Source organism: Rhinatrema bivittatum, chromosome 8, assembly GCF_901001135.1.
Source record: "Rhinatrema bivittatum chromosome 8, aRhiBiv1.1, whole genome shotgun sequence".
In the NCBI taxonomy this organism is placed as follows: domain Eukaryota; kingdom Metazoa; phylum Chordata; class Amphibia; order Gymnophiona; family Rhinatrematidae; genus Rhinatrema; species Rhinatrema bivittatum.
This window is the reverse complement of record NC_042622.1, coordinates 29,594,990-29,616,472: the sequence shown is the minus strand read 5'-3', so window position 1 is coordinate 29,616,472 and position 21,483 is coordinate 29,594,990. Positions and strand designations below refer to the sequence as shown.

At 42.7% G+C, this 21,483-nt stretch overlaps 1 protein-coding gene across 4 annotated transcripts; it reads right to left on the bottom strand.

Moving 5' to 3' along the window:
- Positions 1 to 253: 253 nt before the first annotated feature.
- LOC115098042 (ubiquitin-conjugating enzyme E2 variant 1) lies at positions 254 to 15,954 on the bottom strand. Of its 4 annotated transcripts, none has more exons than XM_029614334.1 (4): positions 15,800 to 15,954; positions 8,859 to 9,007; positions 6,516 to 6,641; positions 254 to 1,946 (listed from the first exon to the last, which is right to left on the bottom strand). In XM_029614334.1, exons 1-4 carry the CDS (start codon positions 15,819 to 15,821, stop codon positions 1,800 to 1,802), a joined length of 444 nt encoding a protein of 147 aa, XP_029470194.1. In that variant the 5' UTR covers positions 15,822 to 15,954; the 3' UTR covers positions 254 to 1,799. The 4 variants fall into 4 exon arrangements, with proteins under 4 accessions (XP_029470194.1, XP_029470192.1, XP_029470191.1 ...); XM_029614332.1 differs by lacking the exon at positions 15,800 to 15,954 and adding an exon at positions 15,268 to 15,334; XM_029614331.1 differs by lacking the exon at positions 15,800 to 15,954 and adding an exon at positions 14,946 to 15,085.
- Between the last annotated feature and the right edge of the window lie 5,529 nt (positions 15,955 to 21,483).

The window sequence follows — 21,483 nt, the reverse complement described above, 5'->3', positions numbered from 1 at the left end:
GAGGCAAAGAGCTTGCCCGCTTGGAAAGAAATCTTTTAGGTGGCACTGGATGTCATCACGCTCACGTAACAGCTAATGCAGGCTGCTTTGATGGAAAAAAAAAAGAAAAACCCATTCCAAGGTCTACAGAATCAAACTTCCACTATAAAAAAAAAACCCCAGCAAAATGGACTCTTCCAACAATCTTCTAGGACCACTCCTAAGGGAAAAATCTGCAGGTTACACAAAAATTCTAACAAAAAAAATTCAGATATAATATTAATGCACACTTTTTATTACATTAAAATCAGGCAATGGTCAGATACAATAAAAAGGCTGCTTATGGAATACTGTTATGTTTTAATTACAGAGGATGTTAAATCCTTATAACTAATATTTTCCTCAAAAAATTACATGGAAATAATTGTTCAGCAACTGAGTAGTTGATGCTGCACTAAAATGTGGCTTTACACAAACACTGAATTAAAAAAAAAAACCAAAAAAAAAAACAACTTAGAACACATTGATTTGTCTTTATTTAAGCTTGCATCCACATTTCAGCAGACTTCAGTGGTCCAAAATAATCAGAAAGCAGTAGTGATTTGCCAGGAATATTACCCAGTAAAGTTCTTTGTACTCATATTTTTTTTTTGTTTCCTCAGAGCAGTTTTTCCTTTCACGAGATTAGCTCCAAGGCAATGGAACAAATGTCTCCACTGAGAAACAAGCCATTGCGCAGAGCAACAATATCTGAATGAAGTTTGTTCAAAAATAAAATAGTTCAAGATGTTAAACCTCAGTATGCTGCAGTGGAGTGTACAGTCGCACATTTTTACTCGTTTCACTGGTGAAAGCTGTAATAGTTAGTGGAGCTGAGTCATCCTGGTAAATTACTTCGCTCATGTCAGCAGCCATGGCCAGCTTTGGGATGATGCAACAGCACTATGTTAGAGGCACTGGCTTGTGAGCCGACTAGGGAGCTCCCAACCCCAGTGCAAAAGAGGAAGAACTAGTGAGAAGAGGGGAAAGGAGAGGTGAGTAAAGAGTTTGCTCCAACAGCACTGCTACTGGCCGCGAGCATCAAGCTTAAAGAATGGCTTAATGAAGGCTTTAAAACCAAAATGCATCATTCACAATAATGGAGAGGGAGAGAGTGCAAACCCTGAATCCCTCACACAAGGCCCAATATTATGGGGAGAAAAAAAAATACAATCTATGCCTTGACTGAAGGTTGTGAAGCAGAAAGTCAAGTCTGCCCCAAATGACTAAGGCATATAAACAAATCCCACACCTTCCATAATTTAGCCTTTACTAGAGGCAGCACAAAGGGAGGGATGACTAAGGTTAGCACACATCCCCATTAGTAGTCCATGGAGCCCAGAACAGAACTGGATTCTAAAAAACCTTTGTGTATAGACTCTAATAAATAGCCCTGAGTTTCAATTCTACTACAAACAAAAAAAAAAAAAAAAGTATACATAAAATGGGAAAAAAAAAAGAGAGAGACTAGGATTGCAGCAAAGTGATTGTGTGTGTATATGTTTTCACAGTTGAGTTAAATATGCCACACGGTTCGATAGTAATAAATTTAAATAGATTTTTCTTGACATCAGAAGTTCAACTATGGACACCGTGGTTACACATGACAGGATTGTTATACCACAACTTATATTTCCAATGAAAAAAATCATTTACAGTATCTCAAGATAGATCGCTTTTGAATGAGAACTTCTCCAGTATTCTGAGGTCTACAAGACGTATCTAGAAAATTGACTACTGTGGAAAATGAAGACATCTTAAATTGAATAAAGGGGTAGGACTCAATTGCTGTAACATTGTCCTTCAGGTGGCTGAGGAAGTTTCATATTTTCTTTAGACATCATTAGACGTCGGAGCTCTTGCAGAACAACTTTGATGCTATATGAATTTAGCCATTTTGCTAGAACTGATATGGCTCTTGGATCCACCTAAAAAAAAAAAACCCAACAAAACAGGATTAATGCTTATTGTGAGATTCAGCAGCCCAACAGCTTATCGACTCTAATGTAGTTTGGAATTTTTTATATAACCAGATTCTCACAGACCTGAGCTCTTTTCCACTCTGTTGTCTATTTTTAGTAAGTTACTTTTCATTTAACAATTAAAAAAACTATTTGGACTATTTTACCCAAACATGCTCCCCACCAACCAGTCCCCCTCCTGCCCCCCCCCCCAAAAAAAAATATTTGTCACCATGCCAGCCCCAAAGATTCCATGAGCTTTCAACTGCATTAAACAAATTGAAAACATTAGCACAACAGAAATTTGGCCTCACCCTTTTCCTGAAAGTCTTGATGACTAACAAGCAGGAATTGGGTGTGATGGATACAGAGACAGAGCGATCAATGTGCAAGCATATAATCTATACAGACCTTCACAGCCCTGAGGATATTTGAGTTTAGTATGTGTAACACACACACACACGACTACCCAATTATTTAGTCGAGCAAGTCAGGTCTGTTTAACCAAAATCAAAGCTTTGAGGTAACAGAATTTTATACATTTAAAACTTTTTTTTTTTTTTTTTTTTACACACACAACACATATATAAAATATAATATGCACGCACACACTCACACAGATGAAATCCACTGTTTTCCAACACAGATTAGCAAACCTACTGATGAGAGCTTTAAACTAGAATCGTCAGGGATGGGTGAACAAAACCCTAAGGTAAGTAAAACATTAAATACTTGTATAGAAATGGGAAAAAAAAAAAAAAAAAGAGGGCAATATCTGGAAAGCTCGAGTCACTAATGCCCTTAGTAAGGGAAATAAAAGTCTCAGATCTAGAGGCAGTCTTTGAAGAAGCTGATTTAGATGTAGTGGCTGTCACAGATTTGGTACACAGAAAACCATGACTAGGATATAGTTATACTGGGCTACAATCTATTCAGGAAGAATTGAGGTGCAGCAATATAATATAAAAATAATATTAAAGCAACAGAATTGCAGGGCTTACAAGGTAGAGAGGAGGTACTATAGGTTAATTTGGAAAGAGAATGGAACATTTATTTATATTGATATAATCTACAGACCTTCCATCACAGAGAGAAGATGGATAGAGATTAAATGGAGAATGATATTTGCAGGATTGCTATGAAAGGGGTGATTTCAATCTGCCGGATGTTGACTGCACTATCCCAGCTACAGTATCATCTAGAAGCAGGGAGATCCTGGATTCTCTGCAAGAAGAACGGTTCTGTCAACTGGTAATGGAACCCACACAGGAGGTGGTGATACTGTCCCCAGATATACTGCCCCCATCAGATATACTGCCCCCATTGGTGCTTACCAATGGGGGCAGTATATCTGATGGTGTAGTTTATGATCATCTGGGATCCAGTGTTAGTGCTGAAGGTTCATTCAAAGATAAGGGTCCTAGACTTCAAAGAAAACTGATAAAATGGGGGGAGTTCCTCAAGGAGCAGTTAGCTCGCTGGGGCAGTAGAAGAGCAGTGGGCAAAACTAAAAAGGAGCTATAAGGGCAACTAACTGTTAGGAAAGTAAATAAAGGAAAGAGGAAAAAGCAGCTGAACAAGTAAGGGAGAAAAGTTTAGTGTTCATGAACCACAAGAGATCACAGAAAGTGAAAGACAAGAAACAATATCTGGAAGAGCTAAGAAGCTGGGAAAATAGGCATGCAAAAATTCAAATGGAGGAAAGATAGCAAACACAGTGAAGTGGAGAAACAAGACTTAAGATATGTTACAGACAGAAGTGCAAAAGTGATATTGTGAGACTCAAGAGGTGAAAAAGAGGAATATGTACAGGCTGAAGAGGCAAAATTGCTTAACAAATATTTCAATTCAGTGTTCACTGTGGAAGGGCCTGGATCAGGACCATATAAAACAGAATTAGAAAGGAGGTAAAACTCAAATTGATTTTCAGAACAGTGCGTTTGTGAGGAGCTAAAGTAGATAAGGCGATGGGGCCAGATGGCATACATCCGAGGGTATTGAGGGAACTTAGAGAAGTCTGACAGCTCCACTGGCGACCTTTTCAATGCTTCTTTAGAGTACAGAGTAGCAGATGTGGTTCCTCTTCATAAAAGTGGAAGTAAGGAAGCAGCTGGGAACCATAGGCCGGTTAGTCTGACCTATGCAATCACTGCTAAAAACAGAGGATAATGCCATTTCTGGAATCTAATGGATTGCAAGATCTGAGGCAGTATGGTTTTACTAAAAGGTAAATCTTGCTCAGTTTCATCTGACATTTCCTTTGATTGGGTGACCAGCGAGCTGGATTGAGGGAAAGTGTTAGACGTTGTGTACTAGGATTTCAATAAGGCCTTTGATAAGGTTCCACACAGGAAACAAATTGAGCACCCTTGATATGGAACCTAGAGTGTCTGGGTGGGAGGCGACAAAGGGTAGTGGTAAATGGAGTTCTCTGAGGAAGGGGATGTTAGTGATGTGCCTCAGTGATCATTTCTAGGATGGGTTCTTTTCAACATTTTCATGAGCAATATAGTGGAGGGAGTGTCAGGAAAAAAGTTTGTCTTTTTGCTGATACTACCAAACTCTACAAGGCAGGCAGCCAGGAAGGTGTGGAAAACATGAGGGATTTAGTGAAGCTGGAGGAATAGTCTAGAAACTAGCAGCTAAGATTTTTTTTTTTAATTAAAAGTAGAATAATGCATTTAGGGTGCAAAACCCAAGAAACGTACAGTATTGGAGGCAAAATTCTTCTAAACACAAAGGAAGAGCAGGATCTGAGAGCGATTGTATCTAGTGATCTTAAGTTGGTCAAACAGGTGGCTAAAGCGACGTCAAAAGCCAGTAAGTTGCTTGGCTGCATAAGGAGAGGAATGGGCAGGAGAAAGCAGGTGGTGATACGGTATTACCCTTGTATAGGTCCCTGATGAGATCTCATTTGGAATACTGTGTAAAATTCTGGAGGCCACACCTTCAAAAGGATATAATCCAGATGGAGTCAGTCCAGAGGGTGGCTACTAAAATGATCAGTGGTCTTTGTTCTAAAGCGTATGGGACAGAAATATCTAAACACGTACGCTCTATAGGAAAGGTGAGAGATTTAAATATCTCAAAGGTTTCCATGCACAGGAGGCTAGTCTCAAGAGAAAGAAAGCTTTAGAAAAATGGGTCATGGGATGAGGGTGAAAAGGAGTAACCTTAGGAAATATTTCTTTACAATGAGGGTAATGGATGCCTCTACCACCTCCCAGTGGAGGTGGTAGAGGCAAAATGGTATCCAAATTCAAGAAAGCATGGGATAAATACATGGGATCTCAAGGGAGTGATGGCAATTACAAGGGCTAGATAAATTGGATGGACGGACAGAGTAGATGGGCCATATAGCTCTGTCTGCTGTCAGGTTTCTGTGATAAACGCCTATCCAAAGTGTAGAAAGTGAGTAATTGAGATATATGGTGGTAGAGACTGCACACTGAACTTGAGTGTATTGTGTGGTAGTAGAGTGGATGGGAGGCAGGAGTGGAGCTTAATTTGCATACCCACTAAGCAGGGCAGGGCAGGGCAACTTTCCTCTCTTTTAGTTAGAATGCATGGCCATGTATGTACCTATGTATATGTTTTTATGCCCACCAGTATCCCTTTCCACTGGTGCACACTGGTAGAAGAGATGCAGTATCTCCCTGTGCATTATAAAGTGCTACAAAACTGTAAATAGTTATGCCTTAGCGCTACATACTTCTATGTTACTTAGTGTAGCTGTGTTTAAAAAGGATTGGATAAGTTCTTGGAGAAGTCCATTACCTGCTATTAATTAAGTTGACTTAGAAAATAGCCACTGCTATTACTAGCAACAGTAGCACGGAATAGACTTAGTTTTTGGGTACTTGCCAGGTTCTTATGACCTGCATTGGCCACTGTTGGAAACAGGATGCTGGGCTTGATGGACCCTTGGTCTGACCCAGTATGGCATGTTCTTATGACAAACTGAAAAATTCTTCAATACAGTGTCTCAGAGCAGATTATTCCTTTTAAAATGTTTTCTTCTGTTTAGTCTTTATTAAAAACTCACAATTTAAGACAATAAATGTAAATCTGCACAATCTGAACAACTGGAATTGAAATTTGAGGACAGGATGTGCAGTAAAAGTAAGCAAATGACAAGTGTAGAATCTCCTGGTCTCCATAACCCATGAAAACAGATAAAATCAAACCCAGCATCCTTTTTCCAACAGTGGCCAATCCAGGCTACAAGAACCTGACAAGTACCCAAAAACTAAGTAGATCCCACCCTACTGATGCCAGTAATAGCAATGGTTATTCCCTAAGTCAACTTGATTGATAGCAGTTAATGGACTTCTCCAAGAACTTAAGAACATTGTCAACAATGTTTTCTAGACCTAAATCTTTATGAACTAGTTCAATGTATCACATCCTCTTCCAAAATAAAGTTATCAAATTTTTAAGTACCTAAATTAAATTATAAAATATTTACGGCATTAGTACCTAACTTATTTATCCTAAACCTTCTGATTTTTGGATGCCTGAAAAAAAATAACTTACCACTCCATTAGAACTATTTACTCCATTCATATTAATTTTTGTTACAAATCTTACAAACGGAGGTGCTTCGGGATATTTAGGACCACACTCTATTTTAAGGCTGTATATTCGGTTTTCATAAATTGTCTGAAAGAAAAATGGTACATCACTAAGTAAAAATATTAGCAGGTATTTTTATACTAGTATATGGATTTGCAACAACATTTATGTGCAAATACCATAAATGTATACAGGCCAGATTTTGATTACTAGCACAAGAGAGGCCCTGAACATCTAAATGCCCTGAAGCAGCCAGTCCCGCACACTGCCATGAAGAGGGCTCCTGGTTTGATTCCTGGGTCCAGACTTCCACACACCAGGTTGTGGAGCACAACTTCCTCCCTTTGCAGCATCCCCAGCCAACCTGTGACCACCATGTGACCATATTTAGAGCCCATGATATAGGGCTCTGGAAGGATCCTTGCTGCACAGCTCCCAGCTTCAGGAACAGAGGAAGGTGGGGCTATTAAAATAAGGGGGAAAAACCCAAGTAGTTGTAAATGAAGGATCATGGCGCTAGGATCCCAGCACTACTTTATTTTTATTTATTAAAGTGTATTAATTGCTTCTGCCAAAGCAATGTACAAAACATACATAAAACCAATATCAAAAATTAGAATAACTGTTCCAACTAAAGCTAGAAAGATGGAGACAGGAGGAATTACCAAGCCAAAAAAAATGTACTTTGAATACTGTTACAGAAACTAAATTCTTATTTTGCATACCAAACATTAGAATTGGAAACTATACCGCAATCTTTGTTCACTGATATAATTAGACCAATTAAAAAAAACAAACAAAAAAAAGACCACAACGTTCAAGAACAAACAAGCTCATTATTCAGAAGTGAATTATGTTCTTAGAAGTTGCATTTTTTTTAAGTCCATAAAATCTAATCTTACACTTACATCCTGCCTTTTCAGACCTACAGTACTACTCAAAGCTGTTTGCAGCATGTGAAGACACTTGATAAAATACCTTGTATTTAAAATACAATTAACAATAAAGGGTCTCACAGCCTACAGAGGACTGCAGTTTGCTCCAGGACCAGACTATTACAACTCTGCATGAACTATGGGAGCGTCATTTCAGAACTGTTCACCAACATCTTCTTCTCTAATAGTTATTTATATAATAGCATCCCTGCCACAATGAGTCAGTTCTACATTTAAACAAGAAAAGAAAAATAAAGTGGTTTGCTCAAAGTTATAGACTGAACTAAATCAGTCTCCAGTTCTTCTTGCCAAATGTTTTGCCCCCAGATTAATTTCTCAGTGTTATGGTTTTTACTACTTACTACCATTAAAACCAGCATGATGAAAAATACCTGCTCTATACAACCAAGCTTAAAACTAAATTCATTTATGAAACATACTTGAAATATCAAACTTAAAAAAACCCTGTTTTTACTACATATCTATAGGTACAGCAATATATAAAAAAATGCTTTTCATTGTCTGCTATTTTCTCCAGCTCCTTCAGAATCAGTCTTTATTAAACTATACCACCATGAGCCTTCGGTCACAAGTCACAACTGCCTGAGATTTTTTCCATTTTAGAACCCACTTAACCCTGTTACAGTCCTCGGCTGGGGGCCACATCCTACAGCTGAGAGCACTAAACCTTGCCACTAGATGTCACCAATGCATAATGAGAGATACCACACTTCCCTGGGGCTGTGAATGCAAGTACCTGCATAACATCCAAAGCTGTCCTAAGAAACCAAAGACTTGACTTCAGAAAAGATAAAGTCTTCCACATGGAAGTGAAGAGCACCTCAAAGCCACCATGCTGGCCCTCTATATGAGCTCATCTTTACTGTGGAAGATCCATATTAAAGACAACATTTTACTGTGGAAGATCCAAATTAAAGACAACATTTTTTTATATAGCTATGGTGGTCAGGAAAAAAAATTCTAACATTATGGCACTATGCCTACTAGATACAAATGTCACTGTATATTCGGGTAAGTAATGCAAATACCAAAAAATGGTTCATTATCTTCTCATTCTCCTGTTTCAATGAGTAGACAGACATACAAAGCAAGTGTTGCATGAATGAACTCAGGCTGCAGAAACATTCTGATTACATTTTGACTTACAAACCAGTTTGAATGGAAGAGGCTTCTTTCTTAAATTGCACCCAAGTCTGTAAAGAGTTTCTCTATCATATCTGTAAATCCACTCTGAAGTGTCATGAAAGGTGGAAAAAAATATCAAGTGCAAACTATAAAACAGCAGCCTCTGCAACTCCTTTATACTCAACAAATGAGGCAGCATTTTAATCGATGACCTCGCACTTACTCTTGGAGGTCCAATAATCATTCCTGTCCATCTTGTGAGTGTCATATCTTCATCATCTTCTAGACCCCAGCTAACTGTCCCATCACCAACTCCTTTCTGACCTTCTTCAAGTTCTTCCAACAGTCGAAAATTGCGGGGAACTTTTACACCTAAAATAATGAGAAAAAGAAATCATAAACAAAACTTGTGAGAATAAAATGCACAATCTATACTAAACAATAAAATTGATTGGCTTTAGTAAGATTTTCATTTCAACACAGTATATTAATGATTAGCACCCTGCATACCTGAAAAGTTGTTTTTATATAAAGCATAGCAAGTCAGATCTCAACAAGAGCAGAAAAAAAATGATATCTACTACAGATCTACAACTGTACAATGCTGACTTATGTGAGGACATCATTTCTTGCCAAGCTACCAGGAAAGGTTCAGAAATATACAAGAAAAAAAATTGAGTCAGCTTTCAATTTGTTAGAAAGAAACAGACAGTGCTAGTCTAAAAATAAAATAATCATTGTACGAATTCAATAAAAGAAAATGTGTGGGCTTTTCCTTAGACTGATGGGTCATGTATTGCACAGACCCTGCTATGATTGAGAATAAAATTACTGCAAGCAGTGGTTCTCAAGCCAGTCCTTGGGACACATTTAGCCAGTCCAGTTTTCAGAATACCCACAATGAATATGCATAAGATAGATTTGCATGCACTGCCTCCATAATTCATTGGCCATGTGTATCCCAAGGACTGGGTTGAGAACCCCTGCCCTAAAGAGTTAACTGCAAGAATGCTCTAAAACAGTAATGTTTGGTTGTGCAATATTTACTTCTATCCCATTCCCAGATACTCAAGGAAAGCTTGGAGTTCATCTTTTACATCTGATATAATGCAAACTATAAACTTCCAAGTATTTAAAATCATGAGAGGTCTAGAACGGGTAGATGTGAATCGGTTATTTACTCTTTCGGATAATAGAAAGACTAGGGGGCACTCCATGAAGTTAGCATGGGGCACATTTAAAACTAATCAGAGAAAGTTCTTTTTCACTCAACGCACAATTAAACTCTGGAATTTGTTGCCAGAGGACGTGGTTAGTGCAGTTAGTATAGCTGTGTTTAAAAAAGGATTGGATAAGTTCTTGGAGAAGTCCATTACCTGCTATTGATTAAGTTGATTTAGAAAATAGCCACTGCTATTACTAGCAACGGTAACATGGAATAGACTTAGTTTTTTTGGGTACTTGCCAGGTTCTTGTGGCCTGGTTTTGGCCTCTGTTGGAAACAGGATGCTGGGCTTGATGGACCCTTGCTCTGATCCAGTATGGCATGTTCTTATGTACTATTACTGGGGAAGCTGATGCCTTTCAACTCTGGAGAGAAGGCTTCAAACTATATAAATCAACTCATATTGCACCAGTCTAAATTCCCATTATATTTGTCTGGCAAATACATTTTAGAAATGAAATGTTTTGACATCCTTCGTGCCATTTTGTCTCATGCTCTTTTAACTGTACCCCCTCCCCCCTTGAACCGTGGATAAGAGTGGGTAAAAGTTCTCTCTTTTAAATTACTACTACACAGACATTATGTAACTGCTTTTGAGCCAGGCTTACTGTGTGAAAAGCTGATTTTTATATATTTATTTTAGTCATGAAAGCTGAAGCACGAGATACAAGGGAAACTTTTTTAGAATTAAATCTATTTTAGATAGAAATATACACTTAAACCTATATGAACATTACTTTGAAAAAAAGATGCATTTCCTTTCAATTTGATTACAAATCCTTACAATTAACTTACTTTATATTCCTATCCAATTTGTCAAAAAAAAGACTGACAAACTGTAAAAATGCTCAAATTATACAAGCATCTCTATACACACATATATATAATAGTCTAATTTGCATCTGAATGATCGATTTGTATGTTGTGGTCATGCAGTTCATGAGGCCTGCAGTACTGACAAATGTGTCAGAAGAGGAACCACTTGACAGCTGTCATTACAGACAGCATCGATAAAGCCCAAGGATAACCCATAAACTGGACATATTCCTAGTTGATAAGAAACCAAAGGACTATAGAAATATATGCAGAGCAGAATCACCAATAAATGCCTGCAACACTCTACAGTGCAAGATGTGAAAATATGTCTAAATAGTTTTTTTCTTATTGAAAATGACATCAGAAAGACATTTTTAAAAACAACTAAATTTGGTATTACACTTCCAGCCTCACATTAGCAAAGTGTGAGACATCTGGCTAGAACAGAATCCAAAGTGGAAACTAATGTGCTCTGAATGGAAGGAATACTATCAATTCCAAATTATGAACAATATTTTGATTTTGTTGCAGAATTAACTGGCATTACCATACAGAAAAATCACAAAGTTATCCTGCTGCAAAAGGCAATAAAAGTAAGGCAAACCAATTGTCAGAGTAACTCAAATAGAAAGAAAGCAGTTAAAATACTTGGGAAAACAATTTATTCTTTAAAATTATCTCAAGTATTGACACATTCTGAAAATTTTAATGACTATGCAAGATGTTTCCTAGAAGTCCAGAAGTCTAGTCCACTATTTACTTACACGCACTATAGTCGTACTGAATATAAAATATGGATTATGCATGAACTATCATGCTTTACAGTATCTTCATGTGTGAAACAAGCTTGGATGCATTTACTCAGACTTACCCCAAACAGCTGGTTCAAGTACTGCAAACCCAAGTTTTAAAGGAAAAAATTCACTGATGAAATTACTCACCTAGCATAACTTTATAGGATTGTATTTATTTGTTGATTTTTATATACCGACATTCGTCGGAACATCATGCCGGTTTACATTGTAACAAAATAACAAGAGAGAGAAATACAACAAACAGGGGGGGGGGGGGGGAGCAGTAATGAAAGAAGAGAGAGGGCAGTAGGAAGGATAGGGAAAGACAGAAATTTGATAGGAACATTTGAAGAAAATAAAATTAACAATAGACAATATGTACAGGTGGGCTGTGCAGTGATGGCAGTGACAGGGAGAGGTGGGGGGAGGGGGGAATGGTAGGGTAGGCTTAAAGGAGGGTGAGGGGAAACTAATAACAGAATTTAGGCGTCACTGCTTAGGGGGGAGAAACACTATTTTGGAGTCTTTGCTCGGGGTGAAGAAAGGGGGAGAAAAGGAGAGTTATCTTAATAACTAAATAAATAAAACTGATTCTTCTACCTAAATGTACACTGAAGTGTTACCAGGTACAGAGTATAACTTGAACAAAATTAATTCAATGAAATTGTCCCAGCTATGACATCTGAGATGTCAAAGCAATCACAAGATTGCACATAGCTAATGTTGATAGAAAAGAATTGCCAGTTTAATGAATAAAAAAAGGTAACTTATTATACCAAGTTACATTCAGATTCTATTTCATCAGGAAACAGTAACAACTAACATATCACTAGGAGTACTTAAAGTAGGCAATTCAACATAGAGAAGACCACCTAGAGCTTAATCTGTAGACAAAAGGGAAGCGAAGGTGAGGGGGTGGGGTGCCAGGGCAGAGGCCAGGTGTGTCTTCTCTCTCCCAGACACACCTGAACACAATTCCTCCTCCTCAACCCAGTGATTCCCCAAAGCGGAGCTGTCCTTTGCCCACCAAAACTAATTTACACCACCAGCTCTGGAAAAAAGGTGACAAAAAACCGCTCTAGGTTATTCCTTTATAAATTAAGCCCTGGGTAACAGACACAATAACGGTTTGAATTAGCACAAGTTTGAAACTTGTGAGCAGTAATGCCAGTCATCAAAGCTTCAGTCCTGGCTTCTACATGACTGGTCACAAGTTTCAAACTTGTACTAATTCAAACTCTTTTTGTGTCTGTTCTTTGAACTGCAGTGTTCCCTACAGATCACACCTGCTCCTCTTGCTCCTTGCAGAACAGGAGGGGAAGGGCTGAATTAGGAAGCAGTGTGGCTGCTCTTTGCTCTTTTTTTTTACTCCCTTTCCCAGGCAGATGCCGGGAGGAAAGGGGCAGGAGCATAGCACCCCTGCCTGTTAAGTCTGAAAAGAAATGGTGGAACTGTGTTCCAGGCCAATCCCCCACAAATTAAGCCCTCAGATCACCACAGAATCAATTCACTACCACTACAACCTAAAAGGTTAGATCAGTGGTTCTCAGGACACAACTGAAAGATAACGCTTACATGCATGACACGCTGAACACATGACCATCATGGGACTTAATATAAGCACATGCTCTGCATCCACAGGAGTCCACCACTTCCTAACAATGGGTGCCGAGCAGAACTAAGATTTTCCTGAACAACTCCCCATACAAAAAGATATTCGGATTCTGGTGTCATCTTAATAACAGCATCACAAACTCCCTCTATTACCAGGTGCATTGTAAAAGAATACAAACAAAGCCCATTCTGTACATGTCATACCAAACCTGCCATACTAAAGCAGCACTAACTCCAAGAAATAAAAAGGCAGCAGTTCACCACCAGTGCAAGATCATATTGAGAAAATACAACAAATAAGACCGATACAAATCCCTACTAGCTAGGGAAGTCCCTCATCTCAGTCACACAAACAGACTAGAGACAACCTACCTTCACCTAATATAGAATAAAATACCACAAATTACAAATGCAGAAACAAAACCTGGAATGGAAACCCCAAGACTTGTGCATGCAGTGCAAAACTGGAGAACTAGAAACAGAAATATATTTCTTCCTGCACTAGCAAAGTTCAAAGAAAGAAGAAATGCCTATTCTCAAAACAGACATAACTCTTGTACCCCGTCACTCCCCTCCATGCCCCCATCACTTCTCCCAACTACTCAATCATCCCTTCAAATGCTCCTATCCCTGTCCAACATTTCTGATGCCCCCCACACCTCTGCATCCTTTTCCCTGTGCCACCTCTCTCCCCTGCACAACTCTCCCTGCCCTTCCCTAGCCAGCATACCCGACCACCTCTCCCTGCTCAGCATCCCCTGACTTCACTTCTCCCCCAACCCAGCAGGCCCCACATCTCCATCTCTCCCTCCACTTCCATCTCTCCTCCCTACCCAGCAGGCCCCAGTCCCTCCTTTTCCCCACCCCTTCCTACCCAGCAACCCAAACTCCTTTTCCTCACCCCTTCCTACCCAGCAGACTCCCATCTCTCAAGGCCTTCCTGCCCAGCTCATTTCCCCCTCCTCCTGACTCCCAGCCAGCATAAGCCTTCAGTCCAAGCCAGAGTCTCCCTCCTGCTTTACCAGCAGCAGATGAGAGTAACTAGCATTGAGGAGAGGAAAAAGATAAGGCAGCAGCAGTGGATCCTAAGGAGCACGCACCTCTCTCCCTCATACTCCTGCTTTCACATCCAGGTCCCATGGGGTGAACAGAGCATCAGCAACCTCACTGCTAGGCCAAGCAGAGGAAGATAAAGTTGGTGACCTGCAGGGCCCATATGAACAGGAGTTGATGATTTCTCCTCTGATTTAGGTGAAGGAGGGAATAACCTCCCACTGGGCCAGGAAGAGGAGAAGGAAGCAAGAGTAGCTTCCTGTCATACCCAAAGGATAAATCAGCCAACTCCAGTCTGATGAGGAAAGAGCAGCCTTCTGCTGGGTCTGTGACACACTAGTTTGTCCCGACACACCTGTTCAGAACCACTGGGTTAGATTATGCATTTGAGAACTTTGTTCTACTGAATGTAGTTTTCCTACATTACTTTGTAAATATTGCTGTTAGGGAAAACTCAAAACTTTGTGTATAATAGAATATAGTTTGTAGGGATATTGTATGCGGTACCATTTCACCTACAACTTGAATATTTTTGTGTGCAACAGTCTCTTGAATTTATCACTAAACTTATTAGTGCTAAGTAGCTGTTACTAGTAGCATTGTAAATTGCACACTTCATTATAGATGAATACTTTAGACAAAATAACACAGCGATGGTATTTAAGAAAAAAGTCTGAACATTAAATTCTTACTAGACCTTGGCTATCAAAAGCTGCTCGCTACCATTCTTCAAAATCAAAGAAATTCATGTAGTTTCACATTTATCTTGCAGCGAACAAACCAGTGTTTCTACAGAAAATAGGCAGACCTGCCATTTGAAACTGAGGAAAGCTGGTTTCAGTGTGTGACCGGATTGGTCTTGTGCTCGTTTCTGCATAAAACAGGAAGATGTTGTGGGGAGCGGAGAGGGGTCGCGGCTTGCCCCCACGCCCCATCACTGGATTTCTATTTTAGTTACCAGCACCACTCTGCGATCCCCTCCCCTCCTGGTCACGATTCAGAAACTAGGTGAGCCCGCTCCAGCGAAAGCCGGTGCTGCAGCAGGCACACCCTGCGCGGGGCAGAGCACGGCCGCCTCCCCCGCCCCCGCCCCCCTCTGCAGCAGCAGCACCACATCCACACAAACGGACCCTCTAAACCAGATAAAGGCCCAGCACGCCCACGGGCGCTCTCCAGTCTCATTTTATTGGGCTGAGTTTCCAACCCCCACCCCAATATCCTCCGTTCCAATTAAGCCGAATCCAGGTCCAGCACTGATAAGAAGAGAAGCCCCGTGGCGACAGAAAGCTCTTCATAACCGCCCCACCAGCTGTTCCCCCCCCCCCTCTCCCCCGAGACCAGGGAAGAATAACCTCATTCATATTCCTTTGTACTGCCAGGCGAAAACAGAAGGTGAAAAGCCGCCGGGGCCCCCCTGACAGAGCAGATTCCCTGCAGCCCAGAAGAAGAGGCCGCGCTCCGGCAAAAGGAAACTTTGACACATTACAGCCTCCCGCGAAGGAGCCCGAAAAGCGCTAAGGGAAGGGTTCAAAACAACACGAGCCCAGCACAAACCGCTCCCGCCGGCGGGGCCGCGCGTTTTCCGGGCCAGGGCAAGCCGCCCCCCTGCCCGTTTCCGTCATTGTTTGTCTCCGCTCAGCCCGCCTGTATCTCACAGCTCACCCGAGCCCGTGGTCGTCGCCATCTTGCGTCGCTGCAAGCCCAGCTCCGGTCTCCTCCTAATCTCCACCCCCTTCCCTGACGTCACCGAACCGAGGGAACGCCGGCCGGAGGAGGAGGCGGCACGCGCGGGCGCCGTTTCACTCTCGCCTCGCTCCCCCCCCCCCCCCCACTCCCTACTTCCTAAAAGACTTGAAGCGAGCGCCCGCAGAGGAACGTTGGATTGGAGGCGACAGTTTGAGTGGGCGTGACTCTGCCAAGTATGTCAGGGGGAAGGGGCGTGTCTCCTCACCAGCCTGCGCCTGTCTTGGGGGCGGGGCGAAGGTTAGGGGGGGGGGGGGAGAACCTTTTTTTTTTTTTTTTTTTTAAAGAATCCTCCAATTCCGAAGACTTTTGAACAGGCCGCGTTTTTAAAAGAGCCGACTATGCAAATGCCGCAAGCAGTTACAGAGAGTTTGAGCGCTATGCTACGACCGATTACCCCGAAAATCTGGGAATGGGCAGGTGCTACTGCTGGAGGAAGTACAGATGTGTATGTGTGCCACCCTCCAAGCAACCATGTGCATGGTAGGCTAGGGCACTCCAGCCCCCACTCTAACCGCACATAATTTCAATAAAATGTAACCATAAATTCACCACCCCCTGCAGCTTGCTTTGTGCAGGTTTTTACTGCAGACCTGATAATAAGAACACAAGAATTGTCATACCGGGTCAGACCCAGAGTTTATCAAACCCAGTATCCCGTTTCCAACAGTGTCCAATCCAGGTCACTAGTACCCGATACGATCCCAAAAAGTAGATAAGGCCCAGAGATATCTAGAGGCTTTCCCTAAGTCGATCTGGCTAATTTGTGGACGTCTCTGATTTATTTTAAATGTGCTATTTACTAAATTCAAGGATTGTCCTCTAGTTTTTGTAATATTTGAAAGATTAAATAAACCGCGTCACATTTACCCTTTCTATTCCACTCATAATTGTATAGACCTCTGTCATTTCCCCCTCAGCCACCTCTTCTCCAAGCTGAACAGCCCTAACCTCTTCATAGGGGAGCCGTTCCAACCCCTTTATCACTTTAGTCACCCTTCTCTCTATCTTTTTCAGTTCAACTATATCTTTTTTTAGATGCAGCAACCAGAACTGCACCCACTACTCTAAGCGCAGTCAGGGCCAGATTTAAAATTATGGCACTCACAGGCAGACAACTCAGGGCAGGGGAATTTTCCCCTGAAAATCAGAGAACAGTAGGGGGAAGTCTCAGATTGCAGGCTCCTTCACAATTTCACACCCAAGGCACATACCAATGTTATCTATGCCTACAGGCAGCCCTGGGGATGGGTCTCAGCATGGAGTGATACGGAAGTATCATGACATTTATTCTCCATTCCTTTCCTAATAATTCCTAACACTTGTTTGCATGCTCGGGGTAGGTGCTGTTGATCTTGGTAAGCCCTGTACGGTGCTCGTCCCGGCCGTGTTGGTGCCGCGACCGGCCCTGCTCACCTCTCGCTGCCCTCAACCAGCTCCGGCTCCTCGTCCCTCGCTGCCGCAACCAGCACCACATACCCCCAGCGTTCCCGGGTATCTCCAGGCCCATCTGGGCCTTCTACTTCGCAACGCTTCTCGCGCCGATGCCGGCCCCGCCCCTAGGCATGCGCACGGACCACGCAGCCCTTTAAAGGGCCCAGCACGGGAAAGCGACCGGTGGCACCCGAAGATGATGTCACATAGACTGGGTATATAAGGCGAGGCCCAGTCCACAGAGGCTCACCTTGGCAATCGGGTCGACACCTCAGGGCTATGAGTTTGCTGTTCTTTGGTCCTGCGTTACCTGCTTCCAGTCTTGTTCCAGTGCTCCTGGGTTCCTCGTTCTCCTTGTCGTACCTCCTCGGACTGATTCACGGTACTGACCTCTGCTTGCCTGACCACGTTTGACCGCTGCCTGGAACCAGACCTCTGCCTGCCTTCTGACCATGTTTGACCTCTGCCTGGAACTGACCTTTGCCTGCCTTCTGACCACATTTGACCTCCGCCTGGAACTGACCTTTGCTCTGACCTTGGAACTGACCCTTGCGTTACACTCTGATACTCTGCTCCCGTGACCACCAGACCAGCCTGCTCAGAGCCTATCTGCAGCCTACATCTGGCTGGACCAATAGGCACAGCCTACTTTGCCCGGAGGACCTTCATCTCTTGTTGCATTCCAGGAGTCTCCAGTGATCCTGGTTCCAGTCTTGCTCCTCCCTTCTTCACTAGCCGTGCACCTTTGCTCGTGGTGGGCACATCCTCTCCAGGAGACCCTACGAGGCCCATCTAAGTCCAGGCAGTCTGGATACCCAAGGGCTCAACCTACGGAAATCCCAGATTGCTATTGGCGAAGCTCCAGCTAGCCTCTGTCTCCTTGTGTGCTCCACCTCCTGATGACAGGCGCTCTCTGGGTCCAACCAGAGGGCCATACCAATCCTGCACCAGGCCAAGGGTCCACCTCCAGCACAACACTGTAGGGACAGGGAAATACCTAGAGTACCTGAATGTAATCCACTTTGAAGTGGCAAAAAGCAGAATATAAAAAATAATCTAAATAAATAACTGGAATGAGCTGATTGATGCATGTGCTTGCCATTAGCAGGTGACACTTATTTATTTAATTTTATTCAGGGACAGGCTGATCTGAGCCAAGCCATCCCTAATATTGCCATGTTGCATCCACAAACTGGGGGGGAGGGGGGCACGCACACATTACTTTCCGTAGATAATTTTCAATGCTGCAAAATCTGGATTGGTTGCCCCTACCACGTAGAGCTATCTAATAATCTAATGCAGTGCCAGTAGGGCCTTTGCATCCATCACACATTACATGCACAAAGGAATCTTATCACTCTTTCTCTCTCTCTACCTTGGAAGCCCCCACTATTTAGTTGTAGGAAACAGCTGAGAGAAAATGGTTAACAGGTGCTTGGTGTGTATACTGTATTGGGGAGCTGCATTATAGTCTAATACTACAGAGCTTTGAAGTGTTAGATATGCAAAGGGAGAGTTGGTTGGTATGAACTAAGTAGTGTAGATTTTGTATGGATGTTTGCTTAATATGGGAGAGTAAATAGGAAGAAGATAAAAGCTGACCTGGACATGTAGAGATATCATAAAGCCATGCAAGGCTGCACCTATGATGTGTTTCTGTAGGTAGACAGAAATAGCTGGACAGATTAGATGAGGCAGGTGGTCTTTTTTTTTTTCACTGTCATCTACTATGTTGCATCTTTGGAGTATTGTATCAAATTCTGGACATCTTGCTTCCCGTCAAACAGAGTCAAGGGGGCCTAGAGAAAGTCAGTACCAAAACGCTTAGGCGTGGAGAAGGATCTAAAATCATTACAGCATAGAGCAGGGGTGGCAAACTGCAGGTATGGAGGGCAGGTGTTTATTTTCCCTTATAAATAGGTACAGACACTAGGTCCAAGGGGTTTAAATATCTTATGCAGGGGTAGTAGGGATATCCTCACAAGGAGAGAACAAGTGTTGCTTACCTGTAACATGTGTTCTCACAGGACAGCAGGATGTTAGTCCTCACATATGGGTGACATCATCAGGATGGAGCCCAATCACGGAAAACTTCTGTCAAAGTTTCCAGAACTTTGACTGGCCCCTACTGGGCATGCCCAGCATGGCACTTACCCTGCAGCCAGCAGGGGTCCCCCTTCAGTCTTATTTGATAGCTACAGGCAGTGCCGAAAAAATAAAACAACAAAATGTTACGAACCCAACACCTCGGGGCAGTGGGCGGGTTTCGTGAGGACTAACATCCTGCTGTCCTGTGAGAACACCTGTTACAGGTAAGCAACACTTGCTTTCTCACAGGACAAGCAGGATGGTAGTCCTCACATATGGGTGAGTACCGAGCTGAGGATGTCCGAATATGCACCAACTGTACCCAACGGCGTGCAACAGGCACAACAACTGGGGTGGAATTTGGTAGAGGGCATCCTGAACCCCACCGGGCAGGCAGAAGGGTGTTGGTACGTCACGTTGGAAATAGGTTACGCAGGACAGACTGGCCGAAGATGGAATCCTGTCTTCTGGCTTTGTCCAAGCAATAATGGGCTGCGAAAGTGTGGAGAGAACTCCAGGTGGCAGCCCTGCAAATATCAGGAAGCGGCGCCGATGGTAGGTGTGCTACTGAAGTCGCCATGGCCCTCACAGAGTGTGCTTTAACACGGTCTTGAAAAGGAATGCCTGCTTGCTGGTAGCAAAAAGATATGCAGTCCATCAACCAGGAGGAGAGAGTCTGCTTACCTACAGGTTGCCCTAATTTGTTAGGATGGAAAGAGACGAATAACTGAGTGCTCTTCCTGTGGGCAACTGTACGGTCTAGGTAGAACGCTAGAGCCTGTTTACAGTCAAGGGTAAGCAGAGCCTGTTCCCCTGGGTTGGAGTGGGGCCTGGGAAAGAAGGTAGGCAGTATAATGGATTGATTAATGTGAAACTCCGAAACTACCTTAGGCAAAAACTTAGGGTGAGTGCGGAGTACCGCCCGGTCCTGCAGGAGTTTAGTGTAAGGCGGATAGGTAACTAGGGCCTGTAACTCACTAACCCTGCGAGCTGAAGTGATAGCCAAAAGGAAAATCACTTTCCATGTGAGATATTTTAGGTCACCGGAGTGAAGAGGTTCAAATGGTGGTTTCATGAGCCGCCCGAGAACCAGATTAAGGTCCCAAGAAGGGGCTGGAGGACGTAGAGGTGGCTTGATATGGAGCAAGCCTTTAAGAAAGCGGGTTACGAGGGGGTTGTTCCGATATAGGGACATCCCCGACACCTTTATGAAAGGCGGCTACCGCACTAGCACAGCAACTAGCCAATGATTTGGTTGGAAACAGCAAACGAGGAAGCTAGTTACTGGATCTAAACATGCCGAAATGAATAAAGCGAAACAAGCAGCACTCTTAAACTTTTTTTTTTTTTTTGGTGCTGCCCTTTGCACCTCAAGTCAGAACCAGGGCTGGGATCAGTACCATAAACCTTCACTTACAACTCTGCTTTCATCTCTGCTCAGCATAGTCAGGGTCTTCAGCCAGTGGCCAAACAGCAGGAAACCTTCTGGGCCTCTGCAATAACTTCTAATAACTGCTCATTTCAAGCACTAGGTGTCACCCTTGCACAATAGCTGAATCCCTTGGCATACGGGGCCTTGCCAACACTGCCCAGGAGCGTAGAACCTCCACTGAAGTCAAAGGCAGATCCCTTTGCGTGGCATCACCACACCGATCCAGATTTTGCTCATTTTATTCAGTGTTTTGTTAGATCTGTAAAGAGGGTATGAGATGAAGTCCGATTTATGCCCACTAAGGATGACTGGTTCCTGCTCTAGTGCTTCCAGTGCATGCTTTTAGATGCAGTACACGTGAGATTAGGGGATGCTTCTCATGCTTGAGCCAGAAAGGACTGTAGGCATATGATAAAAGGTTTGAAGATATTTAAAAAGCTACTTAAAAAGCAGCAGCACCACAAAGGGGGTGGGGGGAGATCGTGCTTTTAGCAGGGGAGGACTGAGCTCAGGTAAACAGAAAAAAAAAAGTAAGGAAGTTTCAGTCCCCCCTCTCTTTTTGCTTACTGGGTCTTCTTCCTTCGGCAGTGGTGGCTCTATGTCTTTAACCCCCTTTCCCTCTCACTTCTCTAGGGAGTTAGAGGAGAGC